Below are 19,411 nucleotides of genomic sequence, written 5' to 3'. Positions count from 1 at the left end.
TTCTTCTTCCTCAGCCTTTCAAATTGCTATGATTACAGGTGTGTTCCATCATGCTTGGCTCCCAATCTTTGGAGGGAAAAAAAAGGATATATGGTGTAGTAATGGCTCATTTTGAGCTTCTAGAAAATTCTCTTTTCCAGGAGGTTGAAACTTCACTGCATTTATCTAAGAGTCATTTGGCTCCTTTGATATATAATATGTATAATTTAATACTCTATTAATGAATTACTATTACTGGGTATACTAATATAAGGAAACAGATTTTTAAGGTGTCTTTTAATTTTTTTTCTATTAAAAATAGTAGCTGTTCATTAAAAAATTGGGCGGGGTAGGAAAAAGATAGGCAGATAAAATATCAACATTATTGCTTTTACACAAAGGACAACCATATTTATTTTGCTTTCTGATTTTTTTGGCTTTATCATTATATTCTGATGTATATAGATACATTTATTTTTGGTGGTGATTGTAACCTAGACTTAAAAGTGACCATCATTCTTTCTTGTTTTTCTTGCTTTTCACTAGCAGACTTCCTTTGGCTCTTTCTGTCTCAGCATTGCATGAGCCATGGGGATGTCCTAGAACATGTTTTGGATTCTGAAGATAGTTGCAGCTTGATTAATCAAAAAGTACCTTGAGGGTTTCTGTGATCTGTGAACACCTGTCTTAAATCATCTGTAACACAAATTGGCTGCTTTTTTCTTTTCTTTTTTTAAGAATATTTTCCAGAAGGCAAAGGTCAGATGTCTTCCAGTCTAGGAGGAGAGTTGCCAGGACTGAGAAAAATTCCACCAGTTACCTAAGCAAAAGCTGACATCGACTGCGCTTAAGTTTCTTTTCCTATTGCTTTAATTTGTGAAAGGTTTGCTATGGAGCAAGGACCACTGTGCGTTGTTATTAGCTATTTTTGTGTCAGTTGCATCTGATATATTTTATTTTTATAAAATATATTACATGTATTATATATGTTTTATAGAGTAGTGGGGTCCATTTTGATATATTCATAATGCATATATATAACATAGTTTGCTCCATTCTAATTTCTAGTACTTCCTCTTTTACTCCCAGCATATTTTAATAGTCTCCTTAAAAGTCCTGTTAGTTACTGCTTTCCAATGTATATGTACACCTTGGATTAACTGAGGTGTATGGGAAAGTAAAATGGAATGAGGCAAGACCCTTTGTCATGTCTAATCTTGTAGCAGAAATAAAAATGCTTATTTTTCTGATTCTGATTTAGTCATTTTCTGAATATTAAACTTTCATCTTCCCAGGTGATTCTAGTGTACTTCCCATTTAGCATTTTTAATAATTTAACATGAATTATGTTACATAATAAAGTGATAGGAGTTTGGGCTGAGCTGTTAATGGCCTTCAGAAATGACAACTTGTAAGGTTTTGGGGGAATTGTTAATTCTCATCTCCCACTTGTTTTCATTAGCCTCTTTCTCATTAACAACAACAACAACAACAATCTGTTCAACTAGGAGTCTGGTCAATGTAGGTCTTAGAGTATTCTGTTTATTTTTTATAAACATTAGGTATACTCCTTTTATCATTTTAAATTTTTTTAATCATATGCTGTAACGAACTGTATTATCTGTTCTGTTTGTATGATGTCCTTTATTTCCTTTTCTTCATTATGCCTACATAAGTAAATGTCTTGATTGTAATGGACTACTTTCCAAAATTTATTCCAGAATTGTGTATTAGTATGTCAAAGTGAGGAAGTAAGTTCAGAAACGATATCAATCTGAATAATTAAATGTGGTTCTACTTAAAAATTCATTTGTAATCAAGCCCAGTGAGTGCATGACTCTAATCCTAGCAACCCTGTAAGCTGAGGTAGGAGGATCACAACTTCAAGATTAGCCTCAGCAACTTAGGAAGACCATGTCTCAAGGTAAAAACCATGAAAAAGTACTGGGAATGTAGCTCCGTGGTAAAGTGCCCCTTGGTTAAATCTCCAGTACCTAAATAAATAAATGAGTCAGATGTTGGAAGTTCCGACTATATTTTCCCATGGTAATGATGATAAAGTGGTGGTCAGACCAAATCCCTCAAAGTACATTGAACAGTCTGCACGGAAACCTTTCACATTCTGTGGCAGAGCACAATTCTGAGGCTAGAGTTCTCATCAGGCTTTTGCCAAGCATTCTTTTACCTATTCCCACCCCAGAGTCAGAGTTTTCTTTAGGAAAAACCAGTGAGGAAGAAGCATGGTAACCTTGGGTGCCATCCCTTGGCTGCCCCTACCTTCCTGCTTCCTCAGGGGTAGTCAGCACCTGTCTGCTGAGATGATGTAGGTAGGACAGGCTATGAATTCAGCAGAGCCACATCCATTGAAGAACATTATGAGGATAATTGGGAACATAACAAGAATGCTTGGCTGATGTTAACTAACCTGCAATGAGAAGTGGAGCTACTGAACTGGAGTAAAGAATTTGGCAGTCCTTTGAACTGACTTAATTACAAATCGGCCTTTTAAATGAGTATTCCACAAGTCAGCTGTATCCACTGGTGTTGGGTACCTGCATAATAATCACAGGAAGGGAGCCATCAACCTGAGGATTAGATATTTGACTATGGATGAGCTGATGCTTAATATATGAATATCTAATTTAAAATAAAAAGCAAACAACAAGTTTGGAAAGATTATTCCAGATGGATAACAATATTAAAAGCATTGCATCACGGGGTAGATGCTTCCATCTCAGGGAAGAGTTTCTGATTTCTTGTCCTGTAAGATTGTACAATGTCCAGGACAATATAAGCTCTGAAAATCTCCCACTCTGAATTGGCAGAATTGATGTGTATACTTGGCTGTAATTTTATACAATGTGGAATTAGGGGGGCAGGAGTTGTGCCTGATAAAGAACTTAAGGGGAAGTTATTCAATATGATTGAATATGGGGCTCAATATGATTTCCTTTCATTTCTCTGCCTTTAGTGCCAGTGATAGATCCTCAGCATTGCTGGCAAGTTGAGATTCTTAAAGCTGAGAAATCAAGGGCCCCTGATTTTTGTAAGGCTAAAGATAATACAGACTCCTATGGCAGTGCCAGAGTATGAAATACTGGAGAATAGAAACTACCACGGTGGGGCCTTCTGGGTTGTCTACTTCATGGAAATAAATTGTGAGCAAATTGGGATCAGCAAACCCAGATTTCACACCCAAGTAACCCTGATTGTCTGGGGTGGTTAGTAGACTGATAGCTGGGAACTTAACCAATAGCTCCCAAGAAATAGCTAAGATTCACATGTTTTTTTCAGCTTGGGTTTTCTTTTTATCACCTCTTTTTGAGTATTCTTTCTTGAATTCCCTTAGCTGTCCTTATTTCTTCTCCATTAGCTACCACCAAATCTGCTATTCCCAAGGACTGTTGACAAAAGAGATGGGCTTATGTGTTAGTGAGCTTTTTGTTGGTGTGACCTAAATACCTAACAAGAACAACTTACAGCAGGAAAAGTATGTTTCGTCTTATGGTTTCATAGGTCTCAGTCCATGCTCAGCTGATTCCATTGATCAGGGCCCACGCTGAGGCAGAACATCATGGTGAAAGGGCATGGCTGAGGAAAACTACTTGGCTCTGGTGGCTGAGAAGCAGAGAGAGAGTAAGGGAGGAGCCAGCAGGAATAAGATGTAATCCTCATGGGCAGACATTCAGTGTTCTACCCACCTGCAGTAACCAGTAGTCCTTTCAAATTATTAATCCATCAAATATATCAACTCACCAGTCATTTACCTCTGAACACCCCTGCATTGTCTAACATGAGTTTTTTCAGGGGAACACTCCTATCCAAATCATAACAGCTTTCAGGTCACTGTGTAATTTACTGCAAATCCAATTCTTTCCCCTTGGAGGAATTTGAAGAGGACTGTACTTACTGCTTGGGTGTGCCCAGCAATGTTGACTGCTGTTTTGACCACTCTCCAGTCCTACATTTGTATCACTTTGCCTTAGTCACGCCATCTTGCAGGCTTATGGGTTCCTTATTTCTAAAATAAGAGGGTGGATTTAGGTGTTCTCTTTTGCTACTTCTGCTTATAGAGTCTGTGACTAAACTAACTCAGCATGAACAACTGCCTCTTGAGATTGTGTAGAGAATATATGATGGGTAAACCAGAAAGGGAACTCAGAGTTCTCTTAGGCCTGGTTTCTCATTTCATAGGTGAAGATGCTGAGGCTCAGGGCAGGTAAGTGGGATACTCATGGGTCGTGATTTGTAAGTTTTACATGGATAAAGATACCTTTTTCTAGAGTTTGCTTTTCATGGTTACTGTTTAGCATTTACATGACTACTTGAGAAATAATTGGGTACTTACATTTACAGATTTCATACTATAAAATGAGGCCTTCTTGAATTTCTTCTTATTTACAAGAACAACTTACAGCGGGAAAAGTTCATTTTACCTCATGGTTTCATAGGTCTTAGTCCATGCTCCGCTGACTCAATTGATCAGGGCCCAAGCTGAGGCCTCTTGTAATGCTTGCTTTTCACTTTTAGTTTAACACAGGGCCATCAGAGGTTATGTAAATTCCTTGAAATTGTTTCTTTAAAGAAATGATTATGGATTGAACTGGGCCCCAAATTGATCAGCTCAGGGATTGACCAAGGTGAGTGGGAGTTCTGTTGAGGTATCCAAGAGTTCCTCCTTTTTGCTGGAGATGGGATCTATTCAACATCTGGGGGATGTTTGCATGTTAGCTGGCTCCCACGTTGACAGTGCATTTTATTTTTTTTTAAACTTATGCTGACTCTCTGCCTCCTCTTCATTTCTTGCCCTTGAACTATTTTCCAAAGTCACATTCCACCATGCAAACAATATTTTGAAGCTCTTATTTCAATCTATGTGATCTGGGCTCATTCCCTTGTTCAAGAACCTTCCAGTATCTGTTGATGGTCTGTAAACGGCCAGATATTCTAGACACTGAGGGTACTTCAGTTAACAAAGCAGGCAAGCGTGGAGGCTTCGTGGAGCTTGTGTTCTAGAACAGTGGGACAGAAGTAGAATAGCTAATCAGAGACAGCAGTTATCACTGCCAACAACCGTTGAGCGCTTTCTATGTGCTAATCAGTAATGATTTGCAGGAGTTAACTTACTTAAAGGCTCACAATAACTTAATGAGCTAGACATTATTTTTTATCCTCTATTTTGTAAATGAGGAAATTGTGTATGGTGATTTTCCTAGAGTCTTTCTAACTAGTAGTTGATGGAAGTGGAATTTGTGGAATTTGAAACCAGATGTTGTACTCAAGGTCTGTGATCATAACCACCTCAATCTATAGTGTTTTTGAGAGAGAGAAATGTCACTACAGGAGTCCTTTGTGATGCCTTGGTTGCTGCTAAAGTTATAGAAAATAAGTTATTCAAATGGCCAGTCATTTCTACAATTATTTTACTAGTTCTTTTTCTTCTGATCTCTTTCACATATGTATCCTTCTTTCGTTTACTGTCTTGGTCTGCACTAAAATGAACTTCCATGAGGGTAGAAATTTCTGAAGCCTTGGTTCATTGCTGTATCCCTTTTATCCAGTATCTAGCATTACTCTCAGTAATTATTGTATATTGTTCAATATTGACTACTATACGAATTTTTCCCATGTTTACATTATCTCATGAAATGAAATACAGTTTGGGATTCCCTCCCCAAATATATACTCTCCCTCAAATCAATTTCTCCTTCTTCCCTCAAATCTCAGAGTAACCAGTCTGGTGAAGTTGGTGTTATCTTTTTCATGCTATTTTTTTTTTTTTTGTCTTAGTGTATATTCATCTACATCGGCCAGTATGTAGAACCATTTCCAGGCCTATTAGAGTTATTTATATAAACGGTAATTTAGCCTTCATGATTTAACATTGAACTATATGTAGGACCAAGGAACAAATCCAGATAGATCCTGTACTCTTAGTAAACAGAATGCCCCAAACTCACCTAGAGAAGAATTCCAAGATCCTTGATTAATTGAATTTCTTGTTTCAGTATTTAATATGCCAGATGGCAATTAAGCATTCATATCAAAGAGTAGTGAGTCTGTGTTGGTTTTCTTGAGTAAGGTTTAAGAATTAGATGCACTTGCAGAATGTGGTATTGCATGCCTATAATCCCAGCAACTTAGGAGGCTGAGGTAGGAGGACCCCCACATTCGAAGCCAGCCTCAGCAACATAGCAGCTTTATGAGAACCTCTTTCAAAAGTAATAAAATAGCTGGGGATGAGCTAAAGCACTTCTGGGTTTAATCCCCATTACATAAAAAGGAGAGAGCGAGCGAGCTAGATAGCATTTAATATATCTGTGCTAGAAGATTGGTCATGTCTTTGCGCTGTTCCCCAAGCAAGGTGTTCCTAATGCTCAGAGTTTCAGTAGCCTGCCATTTTTGGTAAAACTTTTTTCCTTCCTTTAGTTGAGACGGGAGAAGATTGACCTTGAAAATACATTGGAACAAGAACAAGAAGCACTAGTGAATCGTCTCTGGAAAAGGATGGATAAACTTGAAGCTGAAAAGCGGTTTGTTTAGTCTTGCTCTTCAGTATGGGGTGTGGGTGTGGTTGTGTGACTGAAGGTGAACAATGGGACATTTGACTTCTTTGGGTGACACACATCATTATAATTTGCCAAAAGAAAAAAAAAGTCAAATCTTCTGAAGTCTTCCTGTATTGGTCACCTCTTTGTACTTGGTCCTCTTCCTCAGTAGAATTTCTGTTCATTTGGTGTCGTGAGGCAGCAATAGAATTCTTTATGGTGCTATTGTTCACCTTTGAATTGTTTTCAAGGTAGTTGTAATTGCAACTTTTCACCTTGTTGAACTGCTTACTGCGGCTGCTCTCCAAAGTACTTAGGATATACTGTGTGCTCTCAATTGTGATACATCTCTAGAATTTCTTAATTAGGAAGGCTGAGACTTTAATAGAAGAATAACTATCTGTTTTAAAACCTACTGTAAAGAAATGCCTGTACACGCTTAAGGTGAAGCATCTTTGTTAAATGTATATAGGGGTATGAACTATCACTCAACAACCAATGTTTATTAAACCCCTTTGTGCAAGATGCCAATAGGCTTTCAGTTTTGTTTGTTTGTTTGTTTTAAAGAGAGAGAAATTTTTTTATTATTTAGTTTTCAGTTTTCGGTGGACACTACATCTTTATTTTTTTGTGTGTGGTGCTGAGGATCGAACCCAGCGCCCCGCGCATGCCAGGCGAGCGCATTACCTCTTGAGCCACATCCCCAGCCCAGGCTTTCAGTTTTAATCACTGTACTTTGGGAGTAGTTGAGACAGGGCTTAAGAATAGTAGGAAGGTTCTGTCTGTGGGATGTGCATATAAGTATAAAAAATGAGTGTCTTGAAAGTATTAAATCACTTCACCGTAATCTTTTGTTTGCCACCCAAATTCCTTCTGTCATAAATATTGTTTGGATGCACTTTCATAAATTGTTTTGAATCCCCTCTAGATTAACAAGTACAGACATACCACACAGCTTTAAGAAAAATGGAAATTATACATCTGTAAGGAATATTCATGTAAAATTGAATACATTTTATTATAGCAATACTAATAAATTGAAATGCACAAAGTATATTTTATGTAGTAAATGTAGGGACCATTACACTATTTGACATTATAGTTTTCTATAGAAAGAGTACACCTAGAGTTAATTCATAGTTTTTACTTGAGCAAACATAGGTAAAAAATTAAAACCCAGAGATACCAGCAGCTTGTGGAAAGGGATTAAAGATGTTACTGTTTAGGCTTTGTAGAATGCACCTGGAGACTTTTAATATATAAATATGAAGTTATTGAGTTGAAAAGTATGAAATGTTCATTTTTTTTTAACCTTAAAAGCTATCAGATTTAGTGTTTCAACCTAATGATAATTGGTGTAACAGTGGAAGCACCAGTTAGTAACTAAATTTTGTTTTTAACTTTTTGCCTTATTTTGGCCAGAAGAAAAGGGAGCCTCAGTTCAGCTTGCCATGCCCTTGGCATCAGTTTTTTCATGTTGGGGCATTACAGGGCATGCCTATTATGCCAGTGACTCTGAACACTGAGGCAGGAGGAATGGTAGTTCCTGGCCAGCCTCAACAACTTCGCTAGACCTCGTCTCAAAAAGGACTGCTGATGTAGCTCAGTGCTAATATGCTCCTGGGTCCAATTCCCAGTTCATTTAAAAAAAAAAAATGTTGAGTTTGTTTATGTGACTTCATCCTCATCCTCCATGGAGATTCATAAGTTTGACCAAAAGCATTAGGAATGGAATTCCTTATTGTCTCTGTGCGCTAAAACCAACATGTTAAATAGTCAACAGATAATTCTGAGTGCCCAGTGAATTACCAGTGGTCAGTCAAAAGAAAAATAGGAGGTGAGATCTTTTAGGTCTGCCCTCTGACCTAAAGTACCAAGTAAGGATGACCAAACAAATTAAAAAATGGGCAGGAGAGTTAAGCAACCCTAGGAATTCTGGCAATTGCAGGAGCTTGATTTTAAAACAAAATTCCCAGCTAGCATGTTGTTTTGTGTTTTGAAGGTAAATGGTTTTCATTGTTGAAATTTTTCTTTTCAATGAAGAATCCTGCAAGAGAAATTGGACCAGCCTGTCTCTGCTCCACCATCACCTAGAGATATCTCCATGGAGATTGATTCTCCAGAAAACATGATGCGTCACATCAGGTTTTTAAAGAATGAAGTGGAAAGGCTAAAGAAGCAACTGAGAGCCGCTCAGCTACAGCGTACGTAGCCTCCTGTTTCACTGAGGTTTTTTTTTTTTTTTTAATCTCTTGACTTAATATATTTACCAAATACATGGTATTACTCAATTTACTGGTCATTTTGTATTAATTAAATTCATATTGTATTTATTGCTGAAAGATGTTTTCATAAATGTATCCATCATCCTGGCATGCATTTTTAAAGTCTTACAGTAGAGGAGAGCAAACTGTTTAGAATACTTCCAGAAGATAATCCAAATAATATCAGAAGTGTCCAGAATCACAGGTGGTACTTTTTAATCTTTTTCTCCCATGTTTATCTCTCAGTTTGTGCTAACCAAACCTGTGTAGGAGTCTTCAATACACTTATAGAGGCACTTACATAGCCAGAGAATAGAGGGTTTGCCTTCCTATTAAATTTAGTCTTATCCGACATTTGTTCATGGTATTTGAAGAATAAATGCATTTGATATTTATACTTAATATTTTGGAAAAGTCCAAGATGGTGCATTGGAAATCAAAGGAACTAGATTTCTGAATACTTAGATAAACTTGTGTGTATAAAATTCTTTCATACAAATGAATATACTTTTTTTGTAACTTTGTGTTTACTTTTTATGTCTTGCAAGTTTTTTATCCCCCCTCCCCCCAGCTAAAACTTACAGAGCTGCCTTAGGTCCTTCGATTATACCATAATTTAAGTAGCTCCATCCCAAAGGACTCTTTTTAAGGCCACAACTACAGAGAACATTTCTGTATACATGTTTGATACCTGTGCAAGAACACCTTCAGCGTAGATCCCAGGTGCTTGTGCAGGGTCATACAGAATGTGTTTGGAGATTTCAGTTTCTTCTTGAGGTTCATTTTAAGTTCTAGTCCAGTGATGCATCTGGGATGGTGCATCAAGCGCACTCAGGGTCTTCATGAAGTACAGTATATAAGTTTCCTATTTCTGATGGAACAAATCACCCCAACATAGTAGTCAAAACAACATTTATTACCTTATAGCTCTGGAGGCCAGGAGTCTGACGTGGGTCTCATTGGGCTAATATTGGAGTGTCAGCAGGCTGTGTTCCCGTGGGGAGGCTCTAGAGACTGAGGGGATCTTTGGTCTTGCCATTTCCAGCCTCTAGAGGCTGCTGCCTTTCTGGGCTCCAAGCCCTTCCCTGCATGGCGTCTCTCCCACCTCTGTTTCCTTGTCTCTTCTCCTTTTCACTCTGATTCTCCTGCCTCCCTTTATTTTTTATTTTTCATTCTCATTTCTTATTTTGTGGAACTGGAGCTCAAACTCAGGGGAGCTTTACCACCGAACTACTTCCCCAGCTCTCTTAATTAATTAATTTTTTAAAAAATTTGAGACAGGATATTTCTAAGTTGCCCAGGCTGGCCTCAAACCTGCAATCCTCCTGTCTCGACCTCCTGAGCAACTGGAATTACAGGTGAACACTCCCACACCTGGCCCCTGCCTCCCTTTATCAAAATTCTTATGGTCATGTTGGGCCGACCCTGATGATCTGGGAAAATCTCTCCATCTCAAAATCCTTAATCACATTTGCAGTGCTCCTTTTGTCATGAAAAGTACTAGCATTTATAAGTGTTGGGGCTCAGCATGTGGACACAGATCATCATTCTAACACCACAGAGGTTCTGGACTTACACTGGGGTAGAGCAAGTGGATCACTCAATTTTTTTTTTTTTTTTAATGTTAAACACAAGTAATTCTGATGTGTATCCTAGGTTTCTATATACTAATTATTATACACCATGAAAACATGTGAGGTTAGTCAAAAATTTCTCAGCTATTATTTGTCTGTTTTTGAGTTTTTCTGCGTTGGGTAGACAAATACCTTTGAGCACCTTTCTGAGCTCTTTTCAGTGCTGTCAGTTTGCCTTTTTTTTTTTTTTTTTTTTTTTTTTTGCTCTTTTATACTTGCCTTGTTTTGCTCCAAGGAAACTTCTTGGGGAAAAATGTTGAGGAAGGATTTTTCATTTTTACTTTTTTCTCCTTGCTACACAATTTGGTCTCTGAAAAGACTGCAGATACCAACGCAGGTATCCATAAGTGCTATTCTGAGCTTATAAGGACAAAAACAGCTGAACCAAAGCAGCAGCAAGTGGCTTTTAGCTGTCTGCAGTTGGTTCTTTTGGGCTTGGAGGATGAGCTATGGCTTTTCTTCACCCTGTGCTTAATCCCTCTTAGATTTGCTGACTTGGGTGCAGATGTGGTATTGGCTCCCACCTGGAAGTCCCACTGCATGTGAACATGATCCTCTTTTTCAATAGTTCTTTGCTCTAACTGAGCATTAGAATCTGCTGGGAGCTTTAATATAACAGTGGCTGGGCCTCTCATGCTCAGGGATTCTGATTTAATTGGCTCAGATGGGGTCTGGGCATTGGTATTTCCAACCCATCAAATTAGAAGGGAATGCAAAATGTATGGACCAGGTTAGGATCCTTTGTGGGCCTCCTCTTTCAAGTTTGTCTGGAAGTCACCCTCAGTTGATAGTATTTTTGACTAAATTTTGGGAGGTAGCCAAAGATGGAGGAAATACAAACTGTGGCCTTTGAATACTAGGGAGTGAAGGAAGGTGGGTGACTCTGTAGGGCAAGTAAGCCCAGTAGAGGTGGTGCCACCCTCTATGCCTGGGTCCTTGACATCCACCTGGGTTCTTGTCTGTGCCTCTGGCATCTGAGTGAATTGTGGAATTGCCTGGTACTCTTCTAATCCTCCCACCGAGACCCTGTCTCCAAAATGAATGAATGAATGAATAAGCAAGCAAGCAAGCCTGGGGATGTAGGACCCTACCTCACTTAGGAAATATTCTTATAGATTTTTGTTTCAGTATTGCCCTGCTAATGCCCCAGGTGCTAAATAATTGACATTTTGTTTGAAAGACATGCTTCCTCTTAAATAACTGTTCTGTGAGCCTAATGAGTCTTCAATTCTGGGAGGCTTTTCTGTTTATGTTAGAGAAAGGCAACTTGTTGTGATGGTCACCCTTGTGTCTTAGGAACAGTAAGTAAGCCCAGGGGCTCATCTTGTGTTTCCAGTAGACCTAAGTGAAAAATTCTGCACACATTCGTATTTGGGAAGAAAGAAACTGTTCATATTAAAAGTGCACTTTGTAAATATTTTCCCAGCATGCCTTCAATTAAAGAGATTTTTGAGTCTAGATTAGACGGCAGGGTTTCTAGCTAGATTGAAAACAATTGGGGGATTTAGTGTTTAGTCTACATAATAGTGTTTAGTAATTTTTTAAAAAATTCTAAAATAAGAATGTTGAACTTTTTAACGTTCTGTACTGTTGTGTTCTTGGAAATCATTAAACAGTTACCATCATAAGTTATTTGCTAGACCTTCAGAGTTGCTAAACAAATTTCATGGCCATTGGGAATCCAGGTAGGGTCAGATGTGGGAGAGCATCACACAGCATTCAGTTCCTCCCATGTTCTTAAATTTGGACTTGGCCAATAACACAGAGTAGTAACCACTAATAGAAAACTCTCAGAGACATTCACATAATCCCTGAATTTGCAGCTGTTTTTCAAAGGAGAGAAACAGAGAGATTTTTATTTTTCCTAAGTCCATTGACTAAGAAGAAACAAAGAAAGCAAGATAATTGGTAGATACTGAGTTTTATACTAAAATTTTTCTGTTTACTTGGTTACAACAGATTCTATCTCAGGTTAACCAGAAAGTAGAGAAGGAGGGCTTTGCATTTGTTGAAAAAGTGATATGATCCTATGAACAGTAACTTCAGAAAGGCAAGGGAACTTAGCAGAAGGAGATTCAGGGACCTTATAGTGATGTAATTTCCCATTTCATATCCTGGGGAAAAGGATCTGCCTGGATCATCCTGGGCCCTGTGTATAGCTTGGAGGCTGGGTGTCCTGGGTGTACATCATAAGCAGGACACCAGCCCTAAAGGTGCTGGCAGTATCCAGACCTGTACTTTCCATCTGACTCATGCTGTACATCTGTCACAGCAACAGTATCACACACTACATATGAGGCCTATTTCAACTATGAGTCTCAAACTTTTTTGTTTACTGTTAATTTCTGTTTTTTATCAAGAAAATGTTAACTGTTACTGAGCGTTACTAGCACAGTGCTTCTTTGCATACCTCCTTTACCAGGGACCATACTTGTGCTAACAAGTGTGACAGGCCCCAGAGGTGATCTGCAGTGCCTGGAGGAAGCAGCCAAGGTGGTACCTGGAGGGCATCCTGTGGCAGAATCCATTTCCCTAACTGGATTCCCCTGTCTTCCAGATCCAGCAATAGAGAAGTCATTACCTCCAGACTCAGTTACAATTCTATTTCCTCTTCTGCTTAAAGCTCCTTAGAATGCAAAGGAATGGAAATGAAGATGCCCACCTCCCAGCACTGCCTTTTGTATTTTTTTCTAAATGTAAATCAGTGATAAATTTTGATGCTTGCCATAAACTTCAAATTCAGATCTCTTCTGTATGCATGAGAGTGAGAAAGACTGTCTCAGAGTAATTGCCCTCTCCGTGGTGTAGGAGCTGACCTGGAGTCTCTCTTTTTTTTTTTTTTTTTTAAGATTTGGCTACTAATTGTGTGAAATGTGGTTTAATTGAGAACTCTGGCTTTGCAGATTCAGAGAAAATGGCCCAGTATCTGGAGGAGGAACGTCACATGAGGGAAGAGAACCTGCGGCTGCAGAGGAAGCTGCAGAGGGAAATGGAGAGAAGAGAAGCCCTCTGTCGACAGCTCTCCGAGAGCGAGTCCAGCTTAGAAATGGATGATGAAAGGTGTGGGTTTGTCCTGCGTCATCAGATTTAAAACAAACAAAACAAACCAAAAGAGGTCTGAAGAAAGGACTTGTCTTTGTATCCTATTGGATATGGTGATGTTAGATGGCTTCAATGCACATCTAATTAACATCGAGGGGGTAACAGGGAGGGCGAATGCCTCCCCATTAAAATAGATGTGCAGAATGGGTGAGTGCAGGAGCTTGGACACTTTCCTTAAACAGAAAATAAAGAAGAAAATTCCATTTAAAGATATTTGGTGGGGGAAGAAATGGAAGCAGAGTTTGCCTTTGTTGTTGATTGTGTTAAAGCTGTGTAAAGCTTAAGCCCAGCTAAGTTCCCATTGAAGGGTAAGCAAGCTGTAGTGTAGCCCAAGGAAACAAATGTTTACTGTAGGTTGAAGGAGAGACAGATGTAAATGGCTATTTCAAGGACTTGCCATAGCACAGTGGATAACTTCTGAGCCTTTTTGATGGTACTTTTAAAAATAAAACGGAAGTGGTTTTTTGGTTTTTGTTTTTTTTTTTTATCTGCAGGGGGCTATTCATTGAACCTCCTCACTGTCTCACTAGGAATGAGCTAAACTGAGGGAGTCATCCATTGGTTGATTAGAGGAAATGGTCTGAGCTTTTGTCTCTCTTTTCTACCTCCTCCTCTGAACTTCAGAGGAAAGTGGTTGTGACGATAAGCAATAGATCTAAATTGAAATACAAAACAAGAACCCTATAGGTAGGAGATTAGCTTTTCTCTGAACCAGATCATTTCTGTGAGGAAATTTTGTGCAAGGAAATTCCCTGGATCAGGGTTCTGTGAGCTAGGATCACATCTCAGTGTGAGAGGCGAGACCGAGCCTCTTTGGTGGCCCCTCCAACTCGACTGAGCAGTCAGTGTATGGTTACCTGGTGTCTGAGGAGTAGTAGTAATGATGACACAGTTGGTGAGTTCAAAGCCAGCCTCAGCAAAAGTGAGGCATTAAGCCACGTGTATGGACCCTAAGCCACATGAGCCATAGATCCAGGGGGCTGCCAAAGCTTTTGATCTATTTCCTGTGGACAATTTCGAGAAAAATGTAAGATTTTCTGTGATGGGAGTCTAGAAATGAGAAAAAAGACATTTATAAAAAGAGGATAGTAGGTTATCCCATTTAAAATATTGTTCTCATTTGAAAAGAATAAACATTATTTCTGAAAAGTTTAGATTACAAAAACTGTCATCTTTAATTCTAAATTTTACTGATACATTTCTGGCATTTCCCCATTTTCTTTTTCCCTAAAAATCCTCTGGAATCCTGAGGACCTTTTGACTAATAATGTCATCTAGAATACCAAACATCTTATTAACTACTTTATTAACTACCTTGATTCTCAGACCACGTTACCCTACACAGCATCCTGTACCCAACTTTGGATAAGACATACTCTAGGGACAGTTTCTTCTGAGTGTGGTGACAGTACTGAAGTTACTTCCAACTTCCAGATGAATATTTTTTCCCAGAACAGATATTTGCTCCAGAAAGTCTGCTTTACCTTTTGTAGGTCAAGTTGCCCCAGCCATAGTACAGCTGCCCAATAAGTACTTCTCTGCATTCTAGAAATGATGATCTCACATTTGGGAGAAAGAAAATCATGACACTTCAGACCACAAGAGGTGTGGTGACTGCCTACCTGGATGTAGAATACAAAGAGAGGTCTTTCCCAGTGTCACTATGGTGAGCTGCACTAAAGAGGAAGAATAAGTGGTGGCTATGTAATTAAAATACTTGTGAAATCAAGGAGCCTGATTTTGTCCAAGTCCCATAAATGTGCTTAGAAGTGGCCACCTCAGTTTCTCCTGTGAACTGACTGAATATCAAGGCTGAGATCTTCCTTGGGTTAAAGGTGCACACACACATGGCTGCAAGCCCATAAAGTTTATCAAAAAGTTTCTCAAGCAGAAATTTTCCCTCTTCAGTACTTTGTGATTTCACTTTCACATAGTGAAAGTTGATATTCCTCACCATCACATTTCAGCATTCTCATGTCTGATGTGACTTTAAAATCTAGGAAGTCACACTCAGCAAAGTGTGGCTTTGCATGACCAGTTGAAGGAGCTCGGTACTCATGTCCTCTGATCTATTTTCATGTGTAGCCATGTTTTAAACGTGGCTTGCCTCGTTAAGAGGCGATCTTTGGCATATGTATCTTTAAACTTTAATTTGATGACATAAACTTTGGACCTTCCTTGGTTTTGAGTTTCGAATTGCAGTTCAGACTTAGCCATTAAGCTAGGCACAGTGGCATATGCCTGTAATTCCAGTGACTAAGGAGGCTGAGGCAGGAGGTTTGCAAGTTTTGAAGCCAGCCTCAGCAACTTAGCAAGATCCTGTCTCAATATAAAAAGAGCTGGAGATGTGAGATGTAGCTCAGCAGTAAAGGGCCTCTGGGAGCCAGGCACATGGTGCATGCCTATAATCCCAGTGGCTCGGGAGGCTGAGACAGGAGGATTGCAAGTTCAAAGCCTGCCTCAGCAAAAGTGAGGCATTAAACAACTCAGTGAGACCCTGTCTCTAAATAAAATACAAAAAATAGGGGTGGAGATGTGGCTTAGTGGTTGAGTGCCCCTGAGTACAATCTCCGGTACTGAAAAAAGGGGAAAAAATGTCACACACCCAACCATTAAAACATGGATGGATTTTTATTTCTTGGGACAGAAGAGGGGAGTTTCTGCATAGCCCTTGTGTATCATGTGACTCTGTAACCAGGCCTCCATCTTAAGAAGTCATCCTGAATTCCCTTCCCTTCGCCCTTGTAGAGAGAGGTTTACCAACAGTGGAGCAGTGTGACTTGGGAGTCCATCTTATAAACATCTTATTACTCTGAACATTCCAGATTTTGACTTCAATGTGATCTCCAAACACTTTCTCATAGAAGCTCTCTTAAGAGTGATTTAAATGCAGTTCTAATCATTTCCTCTTCTCTCTTCTCAGGTATTTTAACGAGATGTCTGCACAAGGATTAAGACCTCGCACTGTGTCCAGCCCAATCCCTTACACACCTTCTCCAAGTTCAAGTAGGCCTATATCACCCGGTGAGTACATGTCTTCACTATCTCAATGAATGATTTCTGGTTTAATAGACAACCCTGATGATATTCTCTTCTAGCATATAAAAATCGAGTAAACAGAGATAACAGATAACAGTCATGTGTTGTTCGAAAATATCAAAAACATGCTACTATCAAGACTGATCTTAACTTGAAAATTTTAAGCACAAAAGCTGTACTGACAGCTGGTATTTTTCTTCAATTTTTTTTTTCAACCTTAGAGGAATTGGACTCTGAAATATCTTTTAAAATGAAGACTGTTAAGAAGAAGACTGTCTTTGACTATGATGTTAAATCTCAGTGGATGGACAGAATTCCTGGGTAGATTTCCAAGATGCCTTATAATATATCTTCTGTGGGTTCCTTTACTGTGTTCCAAATACATTATCTCATTTTCATTCTCAGTATAATAAATAATGTAAGAATTATTTTTCCTGTGTTACACTTGGGGAAGCAGCCATTAGGAGGTTCCCCACCTACGGGTCACAGATCCAGTAAGACAGAAGGCAGGGCACAGCTGTTTCCACAGCCTGTGTTCTGCTTAGCAGGAGCTGCCTCCTAATGTTTCCCAAGATTCGAGAGTGGGACTGGGCCCCAGTAGGCTGGCCATACGAGAAGCGGTGGACTTGGGTCTGGCAGGTTGCTTTGTCTTTGTTGTTATTTCTTGGGACAGAAGAGGGATACTTTCCTCCAAGGCAGGCTTGTTTCATCTGAACCTCAAAGCACCCTCCCCAGGGCATCTGGCTCAGCACCAGCACTGTGTGGGGCTTTTGGGCCAGGAGGACAAGTGAATCCAGCAAGAGAGGAAGAAGAGGAAGCAGAGGAGGGGGCAGGAGGCAGATGGAGGAGGGGGAGGAAAGACAGGTGGCAGCTAAGGAATTGCAGCTTGTGGCTGAAATGATGAGACCGTTGTTCTTGTGGTTGTTATAAGCATGTTTTAAACAGAACTGGAAGAAAGAGTATATGGAGTCCGGGAGGGGGATGGAGGAGGAATTTCACAGTGGAATCCAGTGAGGTGACTGCTTTCTAGTGGAGCAGTGTAAAGGTTTTGTACAGTCAAACACCTTTCATGTAGGGCAACAGCATTTCACGTGTTCTGATACGATAATTAAAGTGAAGGACCCCTCCTCTTAATCTTAAGGTTGATAGGATAGAAAATGTGCTGTAATTCCATTGGCCATCAATAAGAACATGAGAAAGGAATGGCTTGGTTTTGTGATTTGGGGGATCCAGCCCAGCACTGGGCTGCTGAGACTTTTTTTAAGTGGAGAAAATCAAAAGATGAAATATGTAACACATAAAGTGGCAGCTTGTGTATATTTGGGGCCATCATGTTGTCACAGACCGAAAGGACTTTAACTTATGGATAATGGCATGATCATTGCCCTCTGTTCTTGCCAAGAGGATATTCCTGAATCTGTTTCTCCATCTTTCCAGTAGCCTTAAGTCTCCCTCCAAAGGCTTCTTCTCTTCCTGTTTGCTTCTCTGTTTTCCCAAAATAGCTCTTGGTTGCATTACCATGAAAAGGTCTTTTTTTTTTTTTTTTTTTTTTTTTTTTAAATCTACTGATTTATTGATGTTTTTACATGAATCAGGAAGGCATGAATCAGGGAGAGGCAAAATGGAAGGCTACTTTGTAGTTGATGGCGATGCTGATTCTTAGTATGATTTAATATCCTGTTAGAGTTATTTAAACCTGAAGAAATTTTTGGAAGTACGTAATTTTCAGTTGATTAAAAAAAAATGTTGCAGTCACTGAGAAAAGTAAAATCCAAATGTCATATCTTGGTTCAGAATATTACTTATATTATAACACATACTCTTTAGGAAAATTTATCCCATCTGCATGATTTTGACTTTGTCTGCTCCTGTTCCAGTAGTGTGTCCTACATCAAGTGTGGGGCTAGCTTGTATAGATTAGCTGTTTGGTTTTCCCTTAAACTATGTAATAAATGACATCTAGGTTTGTTTTTCAGATATCCTAAATGAGAAAGTTTTTATCCTATTTTAAATTATAACCTCAAAGTAGGCTTTATCTCCTATTTGGTAGTAAGATTACTTTATTTTCATGTGACAGTGTTGCAATGCTATACATAGTAGATCAGCAAAATATGAATATTACAATCTTATTTCATTTTATTTTTTTTCTTAAAGCATTATAATTGTACATAGTATTTGGGTTCATTGTTATAAAATGATATATGCAAGGAATTTTGTTTCAATCCCCATTTTCCTTCTTCCCTTTTCTCCTCCTTCTCCCAGTATCTCTCTTTTCCTCTATTGATCTTTTTTTTCCTCCTTTATATAGTTATTTTTGATTGGTATTTTCTATATATACATTCAGGTGAAATTTTTAAGATACATTTATATATGTATATAATATGATTTTTTTAAATTCCATATTTCTATTCCTTTCCCTTGTTTCTTTCCTCCCTCTCTTTTTCCTCTTCGTACACCACTGGTATTCCCTATGTCTTTATGATATCCTGTGCCCTCCCTTGCCACCTCTTTTCTTTTATTTTGCTCTAGTTTCCCCATGAGACAAACCATTTAGCTTTTGATTTTCTTTTCTTTTCTTTTTTTAAAAAATATTTATTTTTTAGGTATAGATGGGTACAGTACAATGCCTTTATTTATTTTTTTTTATGTGGTGCTGAGGATCGAACCCAGGTCCCACCTGTGCTAGGTGAATGCTCTACCACTGAGCCAAAATCCCAGCCCCCAGCTTTTGGTTTTCGGAATCTGTCTTTTTTCACTTAGCATGATTTTCTCCCTTTCCATCCATTTATCAGCAAAAGCTATTATTTCAGTCTTCTTTATGGCTGAGTAATACTCGTTCTGTATA

At 38.9% G+C, this 19,411-nt stretch overlaps 1 protein-coding gene across 1 annotated transcript in view; it reads left to right on the top strand.

Annotated features, from left to right (window-relative positions):
* The window catches only part of CCDC6 (coiled-coil domain containing 6), a 118,882-nt gene that overhangs the window by 88,249 nt on the left and 11,222 nt on the right, over nucleotides 1-19,411 (top strand). The window contains exons 4-7 of the mRNA XM_081267297.1: nucleotides 6,409-6,512; nucleotides 8,571-8,731; nucleotides 13,329-13,485; nucleotides 16,451-16,551. Coding sequence (XP_081123423.1) covers nucleotides 6,409-6,512; nucleotides 8,571-8,731; nucleotides 13,329-13,485; nucleotides 16,451-16,551 — 523 coding nt within the window. The remainder of the gene's footprint in view (nucleotides 1-6,408; nucleotides 6,513-8,570; nucleotides 8,732-13,328; nucleotides 13,486-16,450; nucleotides 16,552-19,411) is intronic.

The sequence above is a fragment of the Spermophilus citellus genome (genome assembly GCF_964194105.1).
Source record: "Spermophilus citellus genome assembly, chromosome: 15".
In the NCBI taxonomy this organism is placed as follows: Eukaryota; Metazoa; Chordata; class Mammalia; order Rodentia; family Sciuridae; genus Spermophilus; species Spermophilus citellus.
The sequence above is the reverse complement of the archived record's forward strand: the minus strand, read 5'-3'. Positions and strand labels throughout refer to the sequence as shown.